Source organism: Danio aesculapii, chromosome 11 (assembly GCF_903798145.1).
Source record: "Danio aesculapii chromosome 11, fDanAes4.1, whole genome shotgun sequence".
In the NCBI taxonomy this organism is placed as follows: Eukaryota; Metazoa; Chordata; class Actinopteri; order Cypriniformes; family Danionidae; genus Danio; species Danio aesculapii.
Window position 1 is genome coordinate 38,399,823 of NC_079445.1, and position 27,797 is coordinate 38,427,619.

Below are 27,797 nucleotides of genomic sequence, written 5' to 3' on the forward strand. Positions count from 1 at the left end.
GCGGTTCATTCCGCTGTGGTGACCCCGGATTAATAAAGGGACTAAGCCGAAAAAAAATGAATGAATAAATCTGTTGTCTTATGAAGCGGATTGATGAAAAATATTTATACATTTCAATTATAAACTCCAATCACTGACTTTTGATGGTAGTATGCATGGTAGATGCGTTTGTAAAGGCTGATTTATACTTTTGACTGGCGCCACGTGCCGATTGTTTGCTGACTGCGCGAGCACCTTATGAAACAAACGAGGCTTTTATACTTGACATGTTCGCCGTTAAGAGGTTCTTTAAAGCGACAGGGGGAAGTCAAAAGAAGCCGACTATAAAATTAAACGGATAAACATTGAAGTAGGAAGTTTTAGGAACTACGTCATGTCATTAAATTAAGATTTTTAAACTAATTATTTTTATAAATTATTTTAACAATTATAAGGATTTTTATAACCATTCAAGATTTAATCAAACTTATTATATTTTGTACAGTTCTACCCATTAAAGTTTATTAAAATATTAATATCAACAGAACATGCGTTGCTCTATAAAATATATTTTTTATTATGGCAAGAATAAAAGAAAAAAAAAAGTACACTTACTAATAAATACTGACGCTTTTTTTAGATTTAGCCCACTCCACGATTCACACAATGCAGTCTGGATAGTTTGTATCCTCTACTTGTATGCTAAAAAAGCAATAATGGTCCTTTCATTCCTGACCATTATCACCAGTAAAGTCCAGAAAAACCGGGCATCAGTATATTTTAAAACGATAGGTTCAAGTATTCTTTTCCAGAAATAATTTGTTTTTTAATCAATTTTGTAACCATCAAATTGTTTAACATTTCAAAATTGTAATATATATATATATATATATATATATATATATATATATTAGTATAAAGCCTATGAAGGGTGGAAAAACATATTCTGTAATTGTGCAGTAAAGCCACCTTGCTCTCCACTTTTGCCATGGCCTCTCTTTTTGGTTTTTACAAACTTATCCCTCAATTTATTTATTTATTTATTTTATACAAAAACCTTCCTCATTTCCCACTGCTGTTGAAATTTCTTGCCAAGAATTATTGGCCATTTGGTTATCCCTATGATTACTCGTGGACGGATCATAAAGATGTGTGTACAGGCGTACCGATTTCAAACAAAATCTCTTCAAACAGATTCCCAAATGAAATGCGGCGGTGCAGGAACTGTGCTCAAGTCTCGAAAAATTTTGTGAACTCTGCCGAAATCATGTTGCGCCCATCCAAAGCGGACCTCAGGAAACACTGATGTCGCAGTCACCGCACCCACTTAAGCGAACTAGCAAATACATGGAGTAAAAATTAGCCTAAAGAGTAATATACTGTATAAGCTTATACAGTAACACCAATCCAACTAGTTTTCTTGTTCATCGTCAGTTTCTGTGGCAAACAAACCGTGTGGTAAATGGTTCCCACAAAATGAATCTATTCCTAGAACTTCTGTATGCGTTGTATACATCAGTTGTGTATAACATGCAATCACCAGCCACTGTAAGTCAGTGATTAGAGTTTATAATAAAAAGGGAAATATTTTTCTTACAAAAACCTATTGATCTGCTTCATAAGACATGCGTTAACCCCCTGGTGACATATGAGTTAGTTAGGCAATCAAGCTCTTTTGGAGGCTTCAAAATAAAAGGCTTTAACAACATCATTATACAGCATGAAGGAGCCAGGATACAATGTAAAACTACCGTGATTGTGTTTATCTGACAGAAAAAAAATCATGTGGACTGAGAATTGCTTCAGGTTAAGTAAAAAAAAAAATGAGGTAATTTTCACTTTTTGGTTGATCATTTTCTTTAACGGGGTTGTACGGTTAATTTAATATGGGTTGTTATGCTGTTTCAGTTGATTCACTCATAAAACTTCTATAGAGGTTACATGAATTGTTCAGTAAATGCAAGATTCAAGTTTTCCAGCAATAATTGCATATATTTTATCTCTGGGATATTCTGGAGGGTTTTAAAACTTTTGAAATCTTTATTAGCTGCTAGTGGTCCACCAGCTGAAAACATTTATTATTAATAAATAAGTAGATTGACGTTAATAAGTAAAAACGATGGCATTGCTAGTGGATTCTTATACTTATTTTATAATGATTACACTTTTAAATAATGATTAAACTATCATTTTAATAACTACAAAGGTGAACAAGTATTTTAATCTGTCACATTTGGATAGCCTACACTCTCTCTCTTTTTTTTCTCTTACTTTCCAGGAAGATTTATAGTTTGGTGGCATTTATTCAAATCAAACAAGTGTAAACGGGACTCGCTGCAATCCAATGTCTGATGTCACCATTTCCGGGTCCGAATGCAAACAATCAGATCCCTAAAGCAAACAACAAACCAATGTGTACTCAGATTGCACTGCATTATTACTACAAAATATAATGCTGAATCAGTACTATATTGTTTACAATGCTGCGTTTTTAAAAACTATAAATGAAAGCTAAGATCCAGAAATATTATTCGATACATCAGCAGCTTCGCAAATGAATAACACACATCAGTCATTTGAATACGTGTGCGCTTGTATTTCCTAAAGTCCATGTGTAAACCCTGCTGATTTGCATTTTGTTTTTCATTCCTGCATTCAAAACATGAAGACCGGTGAGTTTAGGCGGGGACTGTCAGGGACTGTCCCTTTCACGGAAGAGGAAAATCTGTCGAAAAAGGAGCTGTTATTACGCAAACCTCAGTCCTGTTTAATGAAAATGCATTTGCTTGTCTTTCATGTTAGAGTCTCTATTGTGTGTCGCCGCCACGTTGTTTTGACTATTAGCTTGCCACAGGTTTGCGACTGATGAACTGGAAAATCTACTGCAGTTTTTGTTTTTCTTAGACATTTTGCATGAGCACGAAAGCTTTCACTTCTTTAGTTTGCTAGTTTTTTGGGTTTCTTTTGCTAAAGGCATAATTTTATTTTTTTTTTGCATCTTTTTTTATTGGTGGTTTAACTAACAATTTAAAATGACGTATGATAAAAATGGCTTTTATATACAGTTGTAGTCCTTAATTATTAGCCCCTCCTGTATATTTGTTTCGCCAATTTCTGTTTAACGGAAAGATTTTTTTTTTTTCAAACACATTTCTTTTTTTTACATTTTTATTTTATTATAATTTTTTTTTGATGAACCAAATAACATTATTCATTGAACGGATGATAATGGACCAAATATTCAACATATCTTAGACCCGAGTTATTATTTTTACAATTATTTTATTTACTTTATTTATTAGGGTTTTTTTATACATTTGCACAAAACAGAAAAAACAAACAGTCAACCCTAACCCTAACCCTAACAACAAAACAAAATATAAAAACAAATATCCCCAACACTACTTTCCCTTTTGTGGCTTTAACTGAAGATATACATAGCTAACAGTCTGCAAACATAAAGTCCTCAAGCGTCACACAAATGCACAGCAAGTGTATGTATAGGGTGCATACACAACTTCAATACAGTAATGACAAACAGATAAATAAATAAATGTAAAAAAAAAAAAGAAAAGGAAAATGCAAAAAGAAATATGACGCATATAAAAAGCGAACAATTCAGCGTGTAATAAAACTAAGGTTCTGTATACCTTTATTACAAGCACGGCCATTGTGAAAAATATTACAAGGTTACAGTGACATGAAAGAGGAATGATCAAAAAAACTAAATTAAATTAAATTAAAAAAAAAAATTTAAAAAATGGGGGGGGTTCTTTTGCGATTATATGATATTATATATCCTCCTGCTCTAAAAATTGTAAATTGTTAACGTATGTAAGAAAGGGAGACCATGTTTTAAAAAAATTTATTTTTTGAACCGCTGAGAGTAAATTCGTTTTTTTTTTCAAGCTGAATAAAATACATCACGTCTTTGATCCATCTACTATGTGTTGGGGCCTCAGTTTTTTTCCAATAAATAAGATTTAAACGACTTGCCAATAGTGTGGTAAAAGCAATTATTAACACATTTCTAAACGTAATAGTTTTAATAACTTTTTTTTCTCCCAAATATAAGCAGTGAATCAGCATACTATAGTCTCAAAAACATTGCAAGAAGTAGATGTTATGTTTTCATTGAGGATTTAGAGAAACTAGTTCATGCTTTTATCACCACCAGGGTGGATTACTGTAATGGACACCTCACTGGATTCTGACCAGAACCAGGGCCGTGCATAGGGGGGTGGCTTGATGGCTAGAGCCACTGCCCCTCTGCCCTCATTGGTTGAAGTGCCCCTCTCTGCCTGTACCCCTCTCCCTCCAACGTGTCCGTGCCCCTCCCTCCACTTAGCGTGATTTCCTGCCTTCAGCTACAGCGCACCCCGCTGCTGGAATCAGCTTCCAGAAATGATCAGATGCGCTCCAACATTAGACACAATCAAGTCAAGACTGAAAACACATCTGTTTAGCTGTGCCTATCCTGAATAAGCACTGCTATTTATGACAGATCGCACTATTATATCTTTCTTTTGAACTCTTTTAAAACCTGTTTTAACACATTTTAATCATTTTTATTCTTTGTTTTATTTTCTTATACTTGTTTCTTTCATTCCTGTTTATGTAAAGCTCTCTGAATTACCACTGTGTATAAAATGTACTAAATAAATAAACTTGCCTTGCATATAAAAAAATATCCTATAAAATTGCCTATGTAAAAATTGATATTTTTTGTACATTTTAAAGTAGTTGTTTGCAGAACAAAACAAATCCATTTTACTCAAACACATAGGCTAGCATAAAGATTGATTGCCCCCCCACTCCTCCCATAGCTGTAAATAAGAAAACTCTATTTTGATGAGACTATTTTCATTTAGTTTCACTTAGAACTAAAATAATCCAACATAATGTCTTAAATCTGGATATTAAACAATATATTAAAGATAATACGCAAATATAGTTTAACAAAAATTAGTACTGAGAGTAAAAGCTACAATAGTTACTCTGTCAATTAACAATGACGCATGTTATCTTCCAACGGTGTTTTTACATCTATATTTAGTCTTTCCGTTCACTAGTAGATATTAATCTCTTATTTTTTGTTTTGTTTTTGCAAATGTCATCTGCATTCAAATCAAAACACAAACAAGGTGCCCTATCTACATCTAGTCTGATTTTGCTATTTTATTTTGTTTATTCCTGGACGCTCTTCTCCCGTTTCACTTTTACAATGTTATCAAATCCCTATCTGTGTCAAGTACTCAGTGGAAAGTTATAACGGAGGCAAACGCCATGCAAATGCTACTGTTTGCCTTCGCTATAGGGCATACTTTCCTGACCACATCCGGCATAGAGAGACGCCAACTCTCCTCTCTATGACAAGTTGCTCACTGGCCAGTATTTATCATTTGGATGTCCACAGTCATCCAGATCACATCATGAGCTGCTTCTCTAGACTTGCGCATTGGCAAGTGGAACGATTTCCTAAAGACGATCTGAAGATAATGAGAACTGATCAGATACTCTTGAGGTTGGTAAACCGTTTGTCTCTTGGCTAATGTCTTTGGTAAGAGGTGGGTTTGAAAGATCCTACTGGTGAATTTCAACAGCTGGAGACCTGTCTTGTCTATTGGGAAAACTGCCATCTAATGCATTGCCATATTGGGTCCAGTGCTGGTTTGCAATGGGGGTTTGTAATGTTATAACGTGTCTGATTGGTACATATGACAACTGCAATATTGAAGAGCCTTTAAAGTTTAAACTGTGAATCTTTAGGGGTAGCTGTTAAATAATATCTTTGTGCACACAGACACGGTCTTAAATCATCCAGTGCTTTCTCAAGTTTGGTCAAGAGCTGCTTTACAACAGGAGTTTGTAAAGTTATAACATGTCGGATTTGCAAGTGCAATGTTGAAATCTTTTAGGCTTGAAATTTTCATTGTTTCAGTGGTCTTAGTATTTGCGATAAAATATCATCTTTGCGCACACTGGAAATGTGATGGAAAAATCGTTCTAGAAATCTATTGTGCATTGGTTCTGAGATTTTCAAAATGCATCACTATTCTCTCAGCAGGCTAGTATTAAAAGCAGACGGTGCTCTCTAGGCAAGTTATTAACAGCAAATAGTGGTCTAGGCTAGTTTTAAACACCAAATGGTGCTCTAGGCTAGTTTTGAAAAGTAGATGGCGCTCTAGGCTAATTTTAAACAATAAATGGCGCTCTAGGCTGTTTTTGAACAGTAGATGTCACTCTGCTAGATTTTAACAGGAGATGGCACTCTATACTAGTTTTTCAGAATAGATTGAGCGCTACACATTTTTTTACAACAGATGGTGCTGGAGGCTAGTTAAACAACAAATAGTGCTCTAGGCTAGTTTTTAACAGTACATGGCGCTCTAGGCTAGTTTTGAACAGAAGATGACCCTCTAGGCTAGTTTTAAATAACAAATGGCGCTCTAGGCTAGTTTTTTAAGAGTACATGGAGTGCTATGTTAATTTGTTTTACAGCAGATGACGCTGTAGACTAGTTTTAAACACCAAATGGTGCTCTAGGCTAGTTTTTAACATTAGATGGCGCTCGGCTAGTTTTTACAGCAGATGGCACTCTTAGCTAGTTTTTAGCTAGATGGCGCTTTACATTCTATACTAGTTTTCAACTGCAGATGGCGCTCTATACCAGTTTTTAAGAGCAGATGGAGCTCTACTTTAATTTTTTTTTTCAACAGATGGCACTCTAGGCTAGTTTTAAACACCAAATGGTGATCTATGCAAGCTTTAAACAACAGATGCCGCCCTAGGCCAGTTTTAAACAATAAATGGTGCTCTATGTTAGTTTTAAACAACAGATGGTGCTCGAGACCCGTTTTAAACAATAAATGGTGCTGTAGGCTAGTTTTAAACACCAAATGGCAAAAATTGGTTTTTAAGAGTAGATGGAGCGCTACGTTTATTTATTTATTTTTTTGAAGAAGAAGATGGCGCTGTAGGCTAGTTTTGAACACCAAATGGCGCTCTAGGCTAGTTTTGAACACCAAATGGCGCTCTCGGCTAGTTTTGAATAGTAGATGGCACTTTATGCTGGTTTTTACAGCAGATGTTGTTTTATGTTCTATTTTAACAGCTATGCCAATCTATACTAGTTTTTAACAGCAGATGGCACTCTATACTAGTTTTTAAGAGTAGATGGAGCTCTACGCTAATTTTGTTTTCAGCAGATGGCGCTCTTCTAGTTTTTAACACCAGATGAAACTGCTATTTTTAACAGCAGATGGCGCTCTAGATTTGTTTTTAAAAGCAGATGGCGCTCTAGACTAGTTTTAACAGCAGATGGCGCTCTAGATTTGTTAAAAGCAGATGGCGCTCTAGACTAGTTTTAACAGCAGATGGCGCTCTAGATTTGTTTTTAACAGCAGATGGCGCTCTAGGCTAGTTTTAACAGCAGATGGCGCTCTAGATTTGTTTTTAAAAGCAGATGGCGCTCTAGGCTAGTTTTAATAGCAGTTGGCGCTCTAGATTTGTTTTTAAAAGCAGATGGCGCTCTAGGCTAGTTTTAACAGCAGATGGCGCTCTAGATTTGTTTTTAAAAGCAGATGGCGCTCTAGGCTAGTTTTAACAGCAGATGGCGCTCTAGATTTGTTTTTAAAAGCAGATGGCGCTCTAGGCTAGTTTTAATAGCAGTTGGCGCTCTAGATTTGTTTTTAAAAGCAGATGGCGCTCTAGGCTAGTTTTAACAGCAGATGGCGCTCTAGATTTGTTTTTAAAAGCAGATGGCGCTCTAGGCTAGTTTTAACAGCAGATGGCACTCTAGATTAGTTTTTAAAAGCACATGGCACTCTAGGCTAGTTTTTAACTCTTCACTCATGCTCATGAGGAAGAGCGTTCTTGTAAGTGGGATTTAATATCACAGGATTAGTTTAAACACAGCTTAAACACTCTTGTGTTTTACTTAAACCTTTCCTTTATTAATGAATATTTTAGGTTCGAATTGGATGCAGGCAGCGGACAGCTGTTTGTAAAACATACAGCGCCATCTACTGTTAAATACTAGCCTTGAGCCAGAGCCTGCTACAGTGGGTCTGCTGTAAAATAATGCTGTTTTTGTTTATTGGGGAGCCTACTCTACCATTCAATGCATTATTACATTGGGTCAATTGCAAGTGTTTGTAGAGTGATTGTGTCTAATTGGTAAATTTAATGTTGAAGAGTCTTCTAGTTTTCAACTTCAATCGGTATGAAATATTGTCTTTGCATGCAAAGGCTTGTTTTTGGCACTCCTAAACAAAGTGTTCACCTGTCTTGTCTATTGGCAATCTTTCTGATATTATCAAATGTGTTCTCATGTTAAGTGTTGGTTCATGACAGGTGTTTGTGAAGTTATGACATGCCTTATAACTGATATATGACTGATTTGCAAATGCAATTTTGAAGAGCGTTTAATCTAGAGTGTAAAATAAGATCTTTGCACACACACATTCTTGTTTTTCACACACCTGTTTTGTCTATTGGAAAATCTAGTAATATCATTCAGTTGGTTCTTACTTTGTGTAAAGTGCTGGTTTACAACAGGTGTTTGTAGAGTTTTAAAGGATTAGTTCACCCAAAAATTTAAGTTGCTATTAATTTCTTGCCCTCATTTCATTCCTGAGAACTCTGTTATTCTTCTGAACTCAATTTAAGATATATTGGATGAAATATGAAAGCTTCCTCAACCTTCATGGACAGAAACACGTTATGGTTTCTTTTCTGGACGTCTTCTCAAAGTGACTTTAGTGGTTCAACTGTAATCATAAACCCCTGTAAAAACAACTTTGTTCATTAATGTCTTCTGTATAAGATCAGGGTATGCGTTTACTACGAGCAATACAACAATTATGTGTTGCGCTGATAATTCTCAAAGTCAAAGTGAGCTTTATTATCAATTCAACCACATGTACTGGACACACAGAGAATCGAATTCTAATAGCATTATCAGTGCATTTTGGTGCACAAAAGTTTTGTATGATTACAGTTGAACCACTGAAGTCACATGCATTGTTTTTGGTTTCTTTTGTGAACTTTGAATGTCTCAGGACTGTTTCTGTCTATAGAGGATGAGGGAGCTCTCCATTTCATCTAAAATAACTTAGTTTGTGTTCTGAAGATGAGTGTCAGGAGATTGGAACAACATGAAGGTGAGTAACTATTAGCTGAATTTTCTTTTTGTGGATGAACTAATCCTTTAAATGTGAACTAATCCGGATGAACTAATCCTTTTAACTTTCCTTTAAAAGTCTACATTCTAGTGTCTAGTGTCTTTATTGATTGCTGTATGTTAAAATCTTTGCACACAGGCAAATTTTTTGGCCCTTTCACATGTACGCTGTAAAACCCAAAAAGTTAAGGTAACTCAAACCATTGCTACAAACCATTTAAGTTTAAAAATGAATCCTAATGAGTACTGTGAACTTAATCCATTTGAGTAAACGAAGCAATTTGAGACAGTAAAACCCAATAATTGAAGAGAACTCAAACCAACTGAGCACTGTAAAACTCAAGTTAAGGGCCCGTTTACACTAATACGTTTTAGTTTTAAAACGGTGTTTTAAAATGAATACGATTCGCGTCCACACTAGCGTTTCACCCATCGTTTCTGAACAAATCTCCGTCTGCACCATACCACTGAAAACGCATATCACGTGACCACTCACACACACACACACACACACACACACACACACACACACACACACACACACACACTCTGGCATGAGCTGCAGCATATCTACCCAGATGAGAGCTGTGCTCGTCAGACTGTTCATCAAGGATCTACCACTGTCTATATCTAACGACATATTCCCAGACTTTGGTCTTTTGAATCTATTACTTGTTTCTTAGGTAACATGTTTTGTCTGGGCGCGAAGATAAGTTAATATATTAATGTAACGACGCACTGATTCTGCATATTTGACTGATTGCTTGCCTTTATTTCCTATATTGTATAAACTTATTGTACGCTGTGCTTTTATAATGGCCATTATTGATTATTAAATCTGACATTCAGCAAAAGAGAGGGTATGTTTCATATTTTTCAAAGAAAATGAAAGGAGGCAGTGATGTTATAGGCTCCGTTTTGTTATAAATATGCATACAGTAAAGATGATGCTCATAAATATGCAGGTACATGATGCCTCAACATTTCTGCTGTCTGTTAAGTTGCTAATATCCTCCAAACAGTAGCTAGGAGGATGTGAATAATGTTATAAAGTACACTGCAGTCCCTGAAGATTTACCCGACGTGTCCTCTGGAGTTTGTTTTCCATATTAAACTTAGTCTGAACTTACAGGCAAGACTGAACCATTTGTAGGCTACTTAATATTGAGGGAAAAGCACCAATCAGATAGTCTGTAGCCCTGCCTCCGTTTTCAGATGTCTGTTTTTCCCCATCCACACTGGCACGGAGCAGCAGCATTTTAGAATGAAAACGGCCTCTTCAGCGTTTCCAAAACGCTCCGCTTTCAGCGCTCGAAAACTCCGGCATAGTGTGGACTGATGGCATAACCGTAGCAAAACCTATGCGTTTTAAAACTAAAACGTATTCATGTAAATGGAGCCTAAGTCAACTCAAACCGTTTGAGGAAACCGATTGCAACAAACCATTTGAGTTATAAAAATAAACAAAACTAATCTATATGAGTACTGTAAACTTGCTCCATTTAAGTTGAAGTAATGATGAGGTATTTAATTAACTCATTACCTTCAACACTGAGTTCAACAGTGTTGGGTTTACAGTGTATATTGGGATATCATCCCTCTGTTTTGCACAGTGGGCCAAGTGCTGGTTTACAACAGGTGTTTTTGTAAAGTTGTAACAACATGTCAGATTGTTACATTGGAATCGTTGAAGAGCCTTCAAAGTTCAAACTGTGAATCTTTAAGTGGTTGCTGTAGAATTACGTCCTAGCGCGCATAGACTTGTCTTTGGTGCTCCTGACAGTTTTATTTGTGTTTTTGACAATGTTTACAAGCCTGACTTGTCACAATGCGGAAATTAACCACTTCAATACCGTCATGAGGCAAGGGAGAGTTGGAAACAACAAAGAACAAGCCGTATTTGCATCAGAGGAGAGCGGGCCAGAATGTGAGACCGCGGCACGTTACGACTTGTAAAGCAACTTAAGCTTTTGTCTCTCGCTCGCTCCTGAACGTGGGAAGCATTTCATTTCAGAGGTGTTTGAGCTTAAAAGGAAAGAACCTTGAGGCTGATGTTATCTTAGACCACAAAGGTCTAGCAGAGCTCTTTGGAAATCCGTCTTATGGCTCCACATCCGTACGACAGGTAAGAACAAACTGCAGGTGACTTCTCTTGTTAGAGCGACTGGCAGTTGCCGTCAATCATACTGTTGATTCTTTTGGGCTTGTTTTGCATGTGCTGACATAAGAGCTTGCCATTATATTTCTTATCGCGAAGTTATGACACATTCATAGTTTGCTCCGAGGCAAGATTAAAGGGGATTAAGAACAATGCTGTCAGTACAGTCCTATTGTATTGTTTTTTTCCCTCTCTTTACTTTTATTGGAGAGCTAATGAAATATTTGGGCGGAAAACAAAAATGCTTTAGACAATGAAGGTAAGATAGCTTCAAATGTTAGTATTTAAAGTATTAATTCAAGTATAAAGGGGTTTCTCAGCAAACAATATGGGCTATCATATATTTTTACAACAATTTTAAAGTTATGCATATTTAGGAAAAGGATAAATTGACGCATTAAATAGTTATAAATAATTAAACTGCAGATTTTATTTAAAAATTTTTTATTTCAAAATATTTTTTAAATAAACTATTTAAAATAACTTATTTTTAGTTTACGTTTTTTTCAGTTTATTCATTTAATTTTATTAAGTTTAAATAGTTAAATTTATTTGAATGTTACATTTTAAAATTGTTATACTTTGGCACTAACTTTGCAAGTTTTTAATCATTAAAAACAAAATTAAACATGATCCCACTGTATAAAATGATTAGCTGACTTTACTTAAAGTGAGTAAACCCATTGCCTTAAGTAAATGAACTATGTGCGTAATTATAAGGCAAATCCACTTAACAGTTTCAAGTTAAGGTTGATTTATATTTCTATGTTGAGTGATCGGTGTGACTCATGGTGCCTGCCTTGCGCGTAGTCATGCATTTATACTTCTTATGCTGTTTGTGTTGCTCTGCAATAACACTTCCCAAACACTAGCTGGCAGTAGGTTATGTTATATTCATCTCTGTCTAGTGTCTTCGTGGGTGTTTTGTTTTGTCTGATTTTTTTCTTAATGTACAAGTAGCCAAAACTTGCTCATTCAGAGGCAGGAACCAGTGAATGTGCAACAACTGTAATCATAAGGTAAAGACAAAACAACAGTTTCCATCTGGAGCTCCTTCACAGGACTCGACACTTGTAAACACTCGCTCCAACGGGTTCGCGCTGCTCTTGGTCCCACCTAAATTGGTCACAGCTACCAAGCCGACCAATCATAGAGCTTGTGCTTCCCGTTGTTGCGACGTTTAGTAAAAATGTTTTTTTTGAGAGGTGCGCGTCAGCCAGGGCGGGGCCATGCGAAGACTGCGCCGAAGCATATGTTTGCGCTTGACGCAGAAGTATAAATCAGCCTCTACAAAGGGCTTTTTTTAAAAAATTTATTTATTTTTTAGAATTATTTTTTCAGGGTTTTCACCTTTAATGTATAGGACAGTAGAGATTATTGACAGGAAAGCATGGGGAGCAGAGAGAGGGGAAGGATCGGCATAGGACCAAAAGCGGGAATCATACTCTGAGTAAACCCATTGCCTTGAAAAGATGACTTTACTATATATATATATATGCACTCCGGGGCTCACGGTGACCACTTTTATAAGTGAAGTTAATAATCACCTTTTCCAGTGTACTTAATATTTTCTATTTTTTTGTACAGATCATAAATATGTTGTAAATTTTTTTTTCCGATTATTTTGTTTAGGTGTTTTCACCTTTATTTGAATAGGACAGTCAAAATTTTACAAACAGGAAAGTCTGGGGAGCAAAGATAGGGGAAGGATCGGCAAAGGACATCGAGCCGGGAATCGAATTGGGGTCGACGCAGTAACCACTAGGCCAGGGGTGCCCATGCTTTTTTAGCATTGACATGTCAAAATGATCTACCTAATGTAAAAATGCAAAACATATTTATTTATAAACATATTGAGATTTCTGTATTTGTACTATATATAGACCATGTGGTCATGTCACTGGCCCATGAAAATTTCCTGCTTGTTGTCTATTTCATAACTGTAGCAAGAGGCAATTCAATGATAACGTCACGTTAAAACACCTGTCATATCCAAATATTGATAAATAATCCTATCTCAGAAGCTATAGAAATTAAAAATGTAAAACAGGAAATGCATTTGAACCATTGTTAGTGTTTACATCCCTCAAAATGGCCTATATTAATGTGCCTTGCATAACTGTATGAACTCATATTGTGCAATAGCCTACAACTGTACATATTTTTGTCATTACCTTACTCTGATGACTTGCACTGAATAGAATCAGACAGGGAAGCATAGTCCGGACAGTAGCTGCTGATAGCCAGCCTCAAGCACGCTACCAAATGATCATCAGTCATGGTGGAACAATATTCGGACTTAACCGGGCTAACTTTGCTAAGTGCTGCAAAACTTTAGCCGCTATTGGCGCGGCTTTACGCACATGCGTGGTTACCCATGTGTCAGAAATGGTCAGATATCAGACTGGCTGCTCTGTATGTCAATCAAGCGACAAATTTCAGTGAGGCTGACGTCTTTTTTTTTTCTTTTTTTTTCATACGATGCGATCTTCCTTTGCGATCGACCGGTAGATCGAGATCAACGTATTAAGCACCCCTGCACCCCTAAATTTTTACATAAATCTGATACTCGTTTCCAAAAATTTTTGCTTTCAGATACCATTTATCAAAAAGTCAGCGTGATTCATAAAGTTCTCCATTCACATTGTGTAACAAGGATATTATGTAATGTTGCGTATATTCTCAGCTTTGGTGTTTTAGGATTTACCCATCCAACTGTTGTTGTTCTTTTACAATGCAACATTCTTAAACCTTTCCTCCAGCATTAATCTCCATGAGTCAGTTCAGAGCTCGAGGCTGTGCCGTTTTTTTGACAGTCAAATCCCTTCAAGCAAATAACCCGAATATCTCCAGAACTGCAAGTGCACTTGGAAGGAGCTGACAAATTCACACTTCCTGCACCTGGTTCATGGATCAGCGCTCCTCAACTGGGGGAACGGGAATAATTTTAGCCTCGTCACAATAGGAACAGAATACCGCAGACCCCCGCGCAAGTGTTTATTTATAATGCACCAATGGTGGAGGGTTATTTTACAAGGATCTTTCTTGAGTGCACTTGGTTCCCGGGGGAAAGAATAGGGCAGGAGGTCTCGTCCTTGGTATCTAAATCTGATTTAGGAAGACCATATCAAATTTGAGGTTCACATGGACTGTAATTTAACTAGTATTCAAGCAGTTTTGAGCAGAAACCCCATTTCTTTTGACGAGTTGAGATGCAAAATCCTCAAATTTTCTTCTAAAATGAGCTGTTTGGTGCAGGTTTTGTCATTTTACTTTCATGGTAACATAGGTTTTTTTTTTCATTGCATTTTAAAGTGTAAAAACCGAATATAAATGTAGGAAGCTGAGAAAAAAATGCTCATTTTAGAAGAAAAATTTGGAGGCTTTTGCATCTGAACTCTTCATTTGTATACTTCGGGGTGAGTCAAATACACAAAATAGAGAACGACGCCCTTTTACCCAAAGCTACCCTGTTTTCCTGGGTGGTACATTGGAAAATCACCACTTCAAAAGAACAGATTGCTCCATTGAATTCGTTGCTTCAAACAATTCAAGCAAGTTGCTCGGCTAGTTTGAGCTAAGCATTCGACCTTTCTCTTAATGTAAATGTACAGGCTGCTTTTGTGTTCTCAGAGTGGATGAAAAAGTACAGGAGGAACTGGAATCGGCCCAGTGAATGTTCAGTGTTTTTTTTTTCTCTGCCACGGACCATCGGCACATTCCGTTTGTATTGTTACCCCGCTGTGTTTCCTGCAGCCTATTGCTTTTGTCCATGTCATGCCCATTGTTTAAACTTCCTTTGTTCTTTCTCTGTAACAATGGGCATTTTTATATATATGGAGAGAGAGAGAGAGAGAGAGAGAGAGCGAAACAGAAAGGGAGAGATGCATTTTCCCTGTTGTGTTTGTATTCTTTGGGTTGTCTTGTTTTTCTTTTGTGCTGATTGGAGAAGGGGGTTGTGGAGAGGTGTTTATAGACCTCGGCTAATTTTGAAATCGCCTTTCTTTCTTGTCCGTCTCTTCCCTCTTGTCCTTCAATGCAGAAGGCCTTCGTGTGCTACTTGAGACGGCCAGATACTTGATGGGCACACTAGAGTCTTGCATCTGTTTTCTGACTGTGTGTTGACAGACTCGCACGCAAATACACACACACACACACACACACACACACACTCACAAATATCCTCTCTGGGCTCCTGAGTCCCAAAGACCCTGAAGAAGTGGTTTGGGTGAAAGAGTTTGAATGGGGCGGCCTGTGTCTGGGCTCCACAAAAACCCTTCTGTTCCTTATGCAAAGCAGTCAGCTGGGTTTTTTTTTTTTTTTTTTCTTCCATTTCTCCATTCTTCCCAGACAGTAGCTGGACAAAACCAAAATACTCTTGTGTTTTGTAAATACTATTGTAAATTTTGAATTTATTGAGGAAATCATAGGGCGTGATCTTACTTTATTTGTCAGGTAGGGATCAGATTTTTGGTGTTAGGATGCTTTTTTTGGTCGATCTGATCTAATAGTCATGTTCACAACTGGTGTTTTAACCTTTCTTTTCAGCGCACTAAGTTCACTGTTTAATTAGGGCTTGGTTATTAAACAATAAATATAATTATTACGATATAATTTTATCTTGTTAAGATGGAAATACTTTTTCAATAACATTTTTTAAATATTTGAAATATTGTGTTTTAAACTCAATAGTCCAACAGATTTGCTGAACATGGGCCATTTGTGTGAATCCTAAGTTGTCTAGATATGGTTTGGTTACGATTCTCGAATCGGTCACACAACCAGCTCCAAAGAAAAGCTCAAACGCAAATATCTTGTCAGATGAAACAAACCAGGAGAAACACTGCACAGTAAACAGTTAAAATCTATTCCTAGCATTTACTGCAGTACCAGGCTAAGATATCTGTCTGCGGACTGCAAGACGGGGCGTAACATGAAAGGGCGTAACTTGTAGTAAGTTAGAGAGGCGTAACTGGCAGTTATCGAGTTCCCATTGAACCATGCGAGATGTCACAACGAGATGTTGTTGTCAAGATGGTGGAAATACTTTTCACCAAATTTTTACACCTTCACCAAATGTTTTCATGAGTTTTCTCCAAATTTATCCACTGACGACTTCCACATCCATCCATTTTGTCCTGACCGTTTTCTCCATTTTGTCCTGACCGCCAACTCTGCATCGCCCCCTGTGGTTGTAAATAACAGTACAATGGCTAGCGCGTCAAGTATGAAAGCCTCCGCAACTTGCGGCTGTAAGTCTAAATCTGATTTGGGTTTGCGGTTGGGGAAGGTGTAGACGTTGATAACTGTGATGGTTGGGTTTTTAGGTTTTGGGAAGGTGTGAAAGTTAATGATGATGGTTGGGTTTAGGGTAGTGGTAGATGTTAATAACTGTGATGGTTGGGTTTAAATGTGTAGTAGGTGTAGATGTTAATAAATGATATACAGCACCATCTTGCTGGCAACATTAATTTGACATGTGGATCCGCAGACAGTCGCTACTCATTTTAAATTGGAAAGGTGAAGTCAGGTTTGTTTAGCAAACTTCAGGTGTCTTTTCATGGGTATGAAAAAGTTGACAGTATGAAAGCAATACGAAGAAATACATTTTTTGACTACCTGTGGAAATGTTAAAAATGGACGAGCTAAAAATGTTTCAGTTCTCATTACACCCATTTTTTTTGTTGTTGTCCACTTTCCATCCGTCTTTAGTGTGAATGACAAAATTATGTATCATAAAGGGATAGTTCACCCAAAAATTAAACTTCCCTAATTGATTCTGCCTGTGGTTTTAAACATTTAGCGGTTTTTTACTTCTGTTGAACACAAAAGAAGATATTTTGAAAATGTTGGTTGCTGGCACTCATTGACTTCCATTGTAGGAAAGCAAATTACTATGGAAGACAATGGCTGCCAGCTATTAGCAATTTTCAAAATATCTTCTTTTGTGTTCAACAAAAGGAATAAACTAATTTCTTGGGGAACTATCCCTTTAATACCAGAGGTAAACCAGATCTTTATGCGAGGTTGTTTGGTGGGAGATGGGGCTAGATAACGTCATTCTAGAGTAAAGTCATTTCAAAGTTGGAGCACATTATTTTGAATAACATCCACTGACGATTTTTGTTATATTTGGTTTTACAGAATGTGTGAGCCCAGTCCACCTGCTTTACATCCCCATGCCAAGGGCAATGTGACCATGGTTGGTGTTGGTATCAAGCTTGAAGAGGACGAGTCAGGTGGTCGATTAGTCAACCGGGAATCCCAGCAGTCATCTCCGCTATCCGATTGGTCAGCTCGACTGCCCTCCGACAGAGATGACTCCGAGAAGTCAGCTAATGTTCATGCACAATCTCCTTTGGTATGACATAAAGTGTCTTTAGCCTTCCCAGTGAGGACCTCGATGTCCAAATAACCTCAAATTGACATTGATATAAAAAAATGCTAATCAGTTTAATGTCAAACCTAGACATCTATTTGACATTCACACGTTGATGCCACTAATAAAAGTGATTATTTATTTATTTTTTGCATAATAGATCCTCAAAACGACATCTAAAAACAACATCAAAACGACATCTAAAACTGTTCAGTTTTGATGTCAAAATCTTGATGTCTATTTAACATCCACACATTGATGCCCTTTTGGATTTTGTATCCCTACGATAGATGTCAAATGGATGTCTATTGGCATAAAATACCATTGGCATAAACAAACACATTAAAAATCAATTAAAGTTCTGTCCGTAATCAATATTCGATTGGCTTTTTGATTGATGTCCTTTTGACCAGCATGAAAACAACACAAAAACTATTATAACGTAAGAAGTTTTATTTATCTGAAAGCTTCAATTCCAAATTTACAGTGGGTTTTCTGTTATCCGTAAAATAAACCTCAGATAGACGTCAAATTGACATCCAACATGTATGCCAAAAAACTAATTAAAATTCAATTACAGGACTCTCTGTAAACGATATTTGATGTGTTCTTGATGGCAATGTTAGATGTTAGTTTGATGTCTTAAAGGATTTGCATTTATTGACTTGTTTTTTTGATGTTGTTTTGACATCATCAAAAGCCCGTTGGGTTGTCCATAATCAATATTTGATGTGTTTTTTGATTGATGCCCTTTTGACCACCATAATAACAACAAAAAACTATTATAACATAGGAAGTTTCATTCATCTGAAAGCTTCAATTCCGAATTTACAGTGGGTTTTCTTATCCGTAAAATAAACCTCAGATAGACGTCAAATTGACATCCAACATGTATGCCAAAAAACTAATCAAAATTCAATTACAGGACTGTCTGTAATCAATATTTGATGTGTTTTTGATGGCATTGTTAGATGTCAGTTTGATGTCTAAAGGGATTTGCATTTTTTTACTTGTTTTTATGATGTTGTTTTGACATCAGGGCGCCCGTTGGGTTGTCCATAATCAATATTTGATGTACTTTTTGATTGATGCCTTTTTGACCACCATAATAACAACACAAAACTGTTATAACATAGGAAGTTTCATTCATCTGAAATCTTCAATTCCAAATTTACAGTAAGTTTTGTATCCCTACAATAGACATCAAATAGACATCAAATTGATCTAACATTGGCATAAAAAACATGTCAAAAATCAATTACAGGTCTGTCCATAATCAATGTTTGATGTGATTTTTTTTTTATTGATGCCCTTGGACTGTCCGGCTTTTAATGATTCCAGAAGGCTTTTTTTTTTAATTAACTCTCTTAAGGACATTTTTATCAAAGTGACATCAGAAAAGATTTTTAAATTATTATCATGTATTAACACTAAAATCTTATTTAATTTATGTATTCATTAGTTTGTTGATTTTTAATTGTGAATTTATTATTGAAGTGTTCCTGCCATGAAAATAGCCTTGGTTGCTGACATGGCATTAAATAAAAAATACATTACATTACATAATTGATGCCCTTTTGACCACCATAATAACAATAACAACAACAAAAAACTATTATAACACAAGAAGTTTAATTAATCTGAAAGTTTCACTTCCAAATTAACAGTGGGTTTTCTTATCCCTAAAATAGACCTCAGTTAGACGTCAAATTGATTAACACATTATTTAACACATCAGAATTTAATTACAGACTTGTTTTTTTGATGTTGTTTTCACATCAGGGTGCACGCTGGGTTGTTTTATGAACTGGTTGTTTGATATCTATCTTTATGTAATAAAAACATGCATGTTAGAGTCATTTGTTTTCTTATTTCTGTTTTTAGGAGCGTTCTCCGAGTAAAGACCTGCTACTGTCACACTCGCCTGCTAGTCAAGATGGAGGCAGCAGAGCCCATGATAAGATTGAGAGCAAACCTAATGTCAATGAGGGTATGTTGGACTGATTCTTTACAAATATTAAGTCTCCATCTAGGGCCATTAGTGTATTTTCACCTGATCCGTGGCGTTCATTGTGTTCTGATGTTTCAAGGCTGTTGTTTTTGAGGGTTTCGAAAGATGTTTTTACTTTCGTTTTAATTGGAAACCAACGCAAGTGGTTCGTGCGAGCAATTAGGAGTCGATCATTGTTGATGCAGTCTATAATGCAATGATCCAAATGTTCCCTTTGTTTCAAGCTCTATGAAGCTTTTCAATGATTTCAATTGTATGATACATTTCATAGCTATTGTGGAATTTTCCAGCGGTTATTAAAGAGTCCTCGAGTGCTTTCTCAAAAGGCTTTTTTGCTTTGTTTTCGCACATTCAGTAGAGTTGTTTAATTTTCCGCTTTCTTTTGGTATTGCTGAGGTTTTAAGCTCAAGGATTTTTTAAATGCAGTGTTTTGCTCATCTAGATGAAGTGTTTTGTTCTATATTGTCTCGCTCTTAGCCTGTTTATAAGAAAATGTATTTAAAACTATTATAATATATACTTTCATTCATTCATTCATTCATTTTTGCCACAGCGGAATGAACCGCCAACTCATCCAGCATTTGTTTTACGCAGCGGATGCCCTTCCAGCCACAACCCATCACTGGGAAACACATAGACACATTCATACACACATACACTACAGATAATTTTGCCTACCCAATTCGCCTGTACTGCATGTTTTTGGACTGGGGGGGGAAACCGGAGCACCCGGAGGAAACCCACGTGATCGCAGGGAGAACATGCAAACTCCACACAGAACGCCAACTGAGCCGAGGCTCGACCCAGCGACCTTCTTGCTGTGAGGCGACAGCACTACCTACTGCGCCACTGCTTCGCATATAATAATATATATTTTTATCAATTATTTAAATTCTTTTAGACATTATAGACCCTTTTAATTACAGTTGAGTTGAGCATTTTCTTTTTAAATCTTTTGTTTTAATGTCTTTTTAGTGATGCCCACAATTGAAAAGCTTCTGAATACAGACTGGAAAGAAAAGTTCCTTGGGAAGGGTCTTCAAGGCAATGTCAACCTAAAAGGTACATGTATCCATTTATTTCGCATGGATTGTTTACATGGGTACTGTCACACATGACAAAAATGAATATAAATAGCGTTGTCTTCATTTAAAAGGCAGTTCATTATTCTAAAACACACAAACTGCTGTGTTTTTACATTTTCTTGAGCCAAATCTTAAAAGTATCCTGTCTCAAGTACTATTACAATAAAATGCAACTCAAAGAAAAGATACTATACTACACTACAAGATACTATACTGTACGATAGATGCTATACTACACTATACAACACTGTACTACACTATACTATGTTTTTTTTTCCTTCAAAAATTTTGCTTTACAAATAAAAGCTGATTTGTCAACTACCCAAATGTGCTCATTGAGATTAGTTCCTCTCTCATTTATGCATCACTTCTGACTGACCACCAGCATGTGCATATGTTTACAGGAACCCCAGACAGTTTGGCAGAGAAGGAGCTTCAGTTGTTGTTGATGATAAACCAGCTCTCTGGTCTGCGAGAGCAGCTGTTAGGAGCTCATTCGGAGCAGAGAAACATGGCAGCTCTTCTGCTGGAGAAACAGCAGCAACAGATGGAACTGGCAAGACAGCAGCAAGAACAGGTGTGGAGATGCTTTTAATTGAGCCTGTGACAAAGGAGAAAATATATAAGTGATTGAGGGCTATGTTCACACTGCAAGGAAAGAAGTGTGAATGCATGAATTAGTTTAGTTTCTAAAAGCTAATCATATGTTTTTAGATTGCAAAGCAGCAGCAGCAGCTCATACAGCAGCAACATAAAATCAACTTACTGCAGCAGCAGATTCAGGTGAGGTTTAATGTCATGGTTGAAATGTTGAAGCTTACTTTAATGCATAAACTACTTGAAAATGAGGAAATAGTTCAGCTATGTATATGCTTTAATGGGATAGTTCACCAAAAAATGATAATTTACTGACTATTTACCCTTGAATGGTTGCACGCTGCACGATATTAGAAAAATCTAACATTGCAATATTTTGTTATTCTGCGATTCATATATTGCGATATGAAAACAGTTCCTCCAGATGACTTTAATATCTCTATTTGAGAATAATTAATGATTTTAGATGATTCTGTAGGGGAGTGCATCTGCATAAAATCTAACAAATAAGCATAGATAAATGGTCAATGGTTACCAATTTCTAACATTCCTCAAATCACCTTCTTTGGAAGCACATAAAGTTTTGGAACCACTTAAAAGTGAATAAATAGTGAGTAAATATTTATTTTTTGGGTGAACTATCACGTTAAGGAAGACATTGATATGTCATAATGACAGTGGGTAAATAAAACCTTGTGGGTGAATAGTTCACTTGAGACTAGCTGGACAGAGTGGAAACACAATATTATGTTGGTGACTTATTTGTTCTGTCATCTCTGGCTCAGCAGGTAAACATGCCCTATGTTATGATCCCTGCCTTTCACCCCAATGCCCAGCCATTACCGGTCACCTCTGAAGCCCAGATGGGTTTACCTCTGCAGCCCATTCCCTGCAAACCAGGTGAGCTTGACCAAAACCTCAAGAAAACATCCACAACTCGGGTCAATGGAGTGTAAAGCTTGTTTGTCCAGATATAGGCGTAAAAACCCTACATATTGCCATAATATTAGCCTTTTCAATAAGAACACAGCATTCAGCCATCAGTTATCCTCATATGCAAGCCAGGTGAGCTTGACCAAAACCTCAAGAAAACATCAACAACTCTGGTCAATGGAGTGTAAAGCATGCTTGTCCAGATATAGGCATAAAAACCCTACATTATGCCATAATGTTAGCCTTTTCAATAAGAACACAGCATTCAGCCATCGGTTATCCTCATATGCAAGCCAGGTGAGCTTGACCAAAACCTCAAGAAAACATCCACAACTCGGCTCAATGAAATGTAGAGCTTGCTTGTCCAGATATAGGCATAAAAACCCTACATTATGCCATAATGTTAGACTTTTCAATAAGAACACAGCATTCAGCCATCAGTTATCCTCGTATGTAAGCCAGGTGAGCTTGACCAAAACCTCAAGAAAACATCCACAACTCGGGTCAGTGGAGTGTAAAGCTTGTATGCCCAGATATAGGTATAAAAAACCCTACATATTGGCATATTGTTAGCTTTTACAATAAGAACACAGCATTCAGCCATCTATTATCGTCATATGGATCAAATAGCATCTGTCAAAAATCTCTAAATAATTGACCTCAAATATTATCCTTTGTCGATCTTTTGAAAACTTGTTTGCTCTCGCGCCTTTCAGCACAGGCTTATCAGCTGTGTTTTGTATTTTAGTTAATAAGTAGCACTGAGCAAAGCTAAACCGAAAGCGTTAATATGCCATTCTGTGCTGAAGGAAATAAAACTTGGCATTGTAGAAATGTATGAACTGCAAAAGAACTTGTACTTTTATAAACGCGTGTTCTTCTGAAGGTCTGTTTTGTAATGCAAGTAGTTATTGCGCGCATTGATGGTTTTCCTCATGTCTTTGATCCACTTAGAAAGAAAGACTCATTCAAAGATCCGCCCGAGTGATTTTCTTGCACGTCCGCTAAAGAATGGCTCAGGGTTGGCCATTGAATTAGAGTGCATATTGATCACGTAAAATCCTGAGCGGGTTCTTTGCATTGACATCTGTGATGTACGGCGCTGTGCCCTTGCTCGGTTAAAAGACTCCTGTGAACGCACAACTTTGATGCTGTATGCATGTACTCCATTCGGTTAGAAGATGAAGGGTGGAAGGAAAGAACCGGGAACAATAGGACAAGTGTACGAGCTAGTCAGCTAACAGCATGCTCGACAATCAAGCCGTCTTTGTAAAGAAACCAGGAGTAGAGGGCCAAGGACGCAAGCGGATCTGAGCTCAAAGAGTTTATCCAGCTGGTAAATTAGAGATGTTCTCAGGCGATAAGCAATTTGCGGTGCTGTACGTCTTAGATTCTTCAAAGTCATTAAGTATGGTGACCATTTGTTCTGATAGCAAGTTCAGATATCATTATTTGCATTGAAAAATGTGAAACCGTTGAATTCTTACATCCAATTCATGCCTGGACCGCAAGGTTAAACAAAGAAAAACATTGACCTTCCCTGAAATCTGATAGTTAAGCATGTTCCATTGGGCTTGGGTTGGGTTTTAGATATCTAGCATGTTCGCTGACATTTTCTGTTCATAAATCCTTCATATTTCAGTCTTTAAATTCTACTTTTGGGTTTTCAGTGGAATACCCCATGCAATTGCTGCCCAATCCACACTCCACCCCTGTCAAAAGGTCCAGTGGTACAGTCTATCGCCAGGTAAATTTTTCTAACGTTGAATCTAATCTTTGATATTTCACTTTGTTGTACTTAATAAATCTCACAATCACTTTGTGCACTAGGACACCAGCCAACCTCTCAACCTCACCGCTAAACCGAAGACCCCAAGTCCCCAGGCTCTGGAGCTGGCACACTTGCAGTCAGGGTACCGACCCAGAGATTTGCAGCCAAGCCCTCCTCGATCTGCCCTCAGCCTGAGTATGTGATGATACACCACAGTATTACATCCAATCTCTAACTGAGCAGTGTGATTGGGAGGTTTAAGCAGGGCTATCCCAGCAGGCACACAATGTCATAAGACGTTAATATTAGGTTAGATTTAGGTCGTGACATAAAGTGACCAAAATTCAATGTCTAGCCAGCGTCTAAGGACAACGTTATTTTGACGTCCAATAACGACATCAGATGACGTTGATTTTAGGTTGGAAATGTCAGTATTTGACATCAAATTTGACATTTATTCGTCAGGTATGGCAACCAAAATCTAATGTCTGATAGATGTCATTGTGGTAACGTTCAAACAACGTAAAGCTGTTACATCATTAAATATTGATATTTTGTTGTCTTTAGGTTGGGCGTTGGACATTGGCGATGACCTGACGTTGGGTTCTGACGTCAACCCAATTTTCGGTCAATCTGAAGTCATGTTGACATCCTGTGCCTGCTGGGATGTGCTTTAAGCTGATTATTATTATTTTTATTGTAATTTTACAATTGATCTTGCCACTATATCTCAACAGCAGCACTGTATAGTAGATTTAACGCCTGGATTTTTGTGTATGCATTTTTTTCGTATTGGTGTTAGAAATAATTGTCATGCACAACGGCATAAGATATTAAAATTAGGTTAGATTTAGGTCATGACATCAGGTGACCAAAATTCAATGTCTAGCCAGTGTCTAAAGACAACATTATTTTGAGGTCTAATAACGACATCAGATGACGTCGATATTTGGTTGATTTTAGGTTTGGAAATTCACCAAAATCCAATGTTGAGCCAACATCTTAAACCAGTGTCATATTGATGTCAAATACTGACATTTATTTGTCAGGTATGGCAACCAAAATCTAACGTCTGATAGATGTCATTGTGGTAAGGTCCAAACAACGTAAAGTTGTAACATCATTAGATATTGATATTTTGTTGTCTTTAGGTTTGGAGTTAGACATTGGCGACGGCCTGACGTTGGGTTCTGACGTCAACCTAATTTTCGCTTAATCTGTTGACATCCTGTGCCTGCTGGGATGTGCTTTAAGCTGATTATTATTATTTTACAATTGATCTTGCCACTATATTTATTTTTTTTAATAACCATTATTAGCCCCTTAAGCATTTTTTATTGTCTACAGAACAAACTAGTTATAAAATGGCTTGTCTAATTACCATAACTTGCATAATTAACCCAGTTAACTTTTTTTCGTATTGGTGTTCGAAAAAATTGTCATGCACAGAAACTTTGCTGACGGAGTTCGATGCGTATTAATGAATCCGTTGTGGGAAAAAACGCAATACAATTTGGAATCAATTCCAAGTGATGCAAAGTGGTGCAGTGATGCTTTAATTTCTCTCTCTTCAATAAAGAAAAAGGAAATATTATATTCATCCAATCCACTGCATTGAGAGCTATGCAGGATTATCTCGAAATTAAGTTTATTTCTTAAAATCAGTGGCATGTTAATATATATAATACTTGTACATTTTTATAGTGATAATGCTTGCACAAATTTCCATAAATGAAGACATGTAGTAAATCAAAGGTATTGACAGAAGCGCCAGGCATTGAAATCAGCATACAATAGGGTAAAGCAGTGGTTCTCAACCATCCACCACATTCTGTCTTTATATTACACACTTTGTCATAAAGTACTCTGTGCTGCAAGTGACGGCTTTCTGGATTTTAGCTTGCACATGTAAAGTGGCTCTGAACTATCTAAAAAGTCTCTCAAAACACTTCTTACAGATTCGGAAGTGAAAGCCAATCCATTTTTTTATGACAACAGACTTTCAAAGGCAGTGTGTTTCAACCAATCTGAGGTTGAATGTATTTTTTTATCGTGAAAAATTCTGCCAAAATGTCGGACTCAAGTGTGAATTTCTTTTTTCCCAACAAGTTCCACAACGTATTGTTTAACTGTCAGATGGGTCATCATATATCTCTACCATCATGCTGACTGTAGTTCTTCCGCTGAGCTGTCACACCATTTTTAAAAGAGGGAAGTTCTTAAGGGCTCACATTCAGAAAAAAGAAACTCTTTCTGCACCCTGTTAGGAAGTACCCATCTCAGGGTTCCCACTGCCAAAATACTTTCCCAAGTATTAACAGCAGTTGTTGCAGTAAAGAAAACCTGTTTCGAAGCAGCCCATGAGAATGTGTCAGCACCTCAGACATGACTGTTTGTCTTAAGCCTTTGGACTGAAGACCGGGGACTAGTCCGGGATCAGATCATATACTTGGGCTCGAGCCAAGTGCTTTATTTGTGCATCACAAGACGGGGAGGGATAAACGTATCTCTCTTGACCTTGTCTAAAGTTTCCTTTCTCTCTCACCCTTTCACTCTTCAGGCTTCTTGGGAGAGGGTGATGTTGTGACACAAGCCATTCATGATGCCCAGCAGCTGTTGCGTGGAGGACAGGGCTCAACGGGCCGAGAGAGGGACAACAACACAAGGCTGGTGAGTCCATGTCTTAGCGCGCACACACCAACACGCTCTCACATACCCCACACCCCAGTTTTTCAAGGTTTCTCAGCGGCACCTGGGGCTCGCTGTTTGTCACCATTGGTCAGGCTTCAAGGCCGGAGCATTGAGGCAAGTAGCCATCAAGACCCGCTCTTGAAACACACACTGCAGAAACTCCTTTTTTGGCGGTATAGAGCCCACAAAGCACACACAAACTGACTCTGGGACAGTTCCAGTCATGGAACCATAGATGCTCTAAATACAAATATGCAAATGACCCGATAATAATCACAGAATGCTCTGTATAATAATATTAATGCAATCCATTTCACATGAGCTACAGACTTTAACAAGTGCAATCCCACTTATGCTTGTATATGATGACAACAAAGGATTTCTGATTCAGAGTCTTTATCTACACTGTAAAAAGCGACTTTGCTTAAACTGAGTCAAAAAGTGTGTTGATTTTACTAGTCAGTAAACTCATTGACTTTAACTTTTAATTAATTATGCACATAGCTTAGGGTTAGGGTTTACTTAATCATTTTAAGGCAAAGGCATTTGACACTGTCGATCACAGCATACTTCTGGATAGGCTGGATAACTGGGTTGGGCTGTCTGGTACGGTCCTCAAATGGTTCAGATCTTACCTTGAAGGAAGAGGTTACTATGTCAGTATAGGTGACCATAGGTCGAGGTGGACACCCATGACATGTGGAGTCCCACAAGGCTCGATTCTGGCACCTCTCCTGTTCAACCTTTATATGTTCCCTCTGAGCCAAATAATGAGAAATAACCAAATTTTCTACCACAGCTATGCTGAAGACACTCGCTGCCTAATGACTACAGCCCTATTGAACCCCTCTGTCAGTGTATTGATGAAATTAACAGTTGGATATGCCAAAACTTTCTTCAGTTAACCAAAGAGAAAACAGAAGTGATTGCGTTTGGGAACAGAGATGATGTTTTCAAGGTGAATGCGTACCTTGGCTCTAAGAGTCAAACAACAAAAAATAAAGTCAAG

General features: G+C 37.2%; 1 protein-coding gene across 4 annotated transcripts in view; it reads left to right on the forward strand.

Annotated features, from left to right (window-relative positions):
• The window catches only part of LOC130237640 (transcription factor SOX-13-like), a 61,482-nt gene that overhangs the window by 18,491 nt on the left and 15,194 nt on the right, over window positions 1-27,797 (forward strand). For 2 of the 4 annotated variants that reach the window (XM_056468643.1, XM_056468644.1), the window contains exons 2-10: window positions 17,466-17,682; window positions 19,585-19,690; window positions 20,687-20,773; window positions 21,201-21,373; window positions 21,511-21,579; window positions 22,179-22,293; window positions 23,997-24,073; window positions 24,157-24,292; window positions 26,658-26,767. In XM_056468643.1, the coding sequence (XP_056324618.1) occupies window positions 17,467-17,682; window positions 19,585-19,690; window positions 20,687-20,773; window positions 21,201-21,373; window positions 21,511-21,579; window positions 22,179-22,293; window positions 23,997-24,073; window positions 24,157-24,292; window positions 26,658-26,767 (1,089 nt within the window). In that variant the 5' untranslated portion in view covers window position 17,466. Of the gene's footprint in view, window positions 1-5,314; window positions 5,504-17,465; window positions 17,683-19,584; window positions 19,691-20,686; window positions 20,774-21,200; window positions 21,374-21,510; window positions 21,580-22,178; window positions 22,294-23,996; window positions 24,074-24,156; window positions 24,293-26,657; window positions 26,768-27,797 lie in introns of those variants that run through there. The other 2 variants (XM_056468641.1, XM_056468642.1) reach the window with 2 other exon arrangements.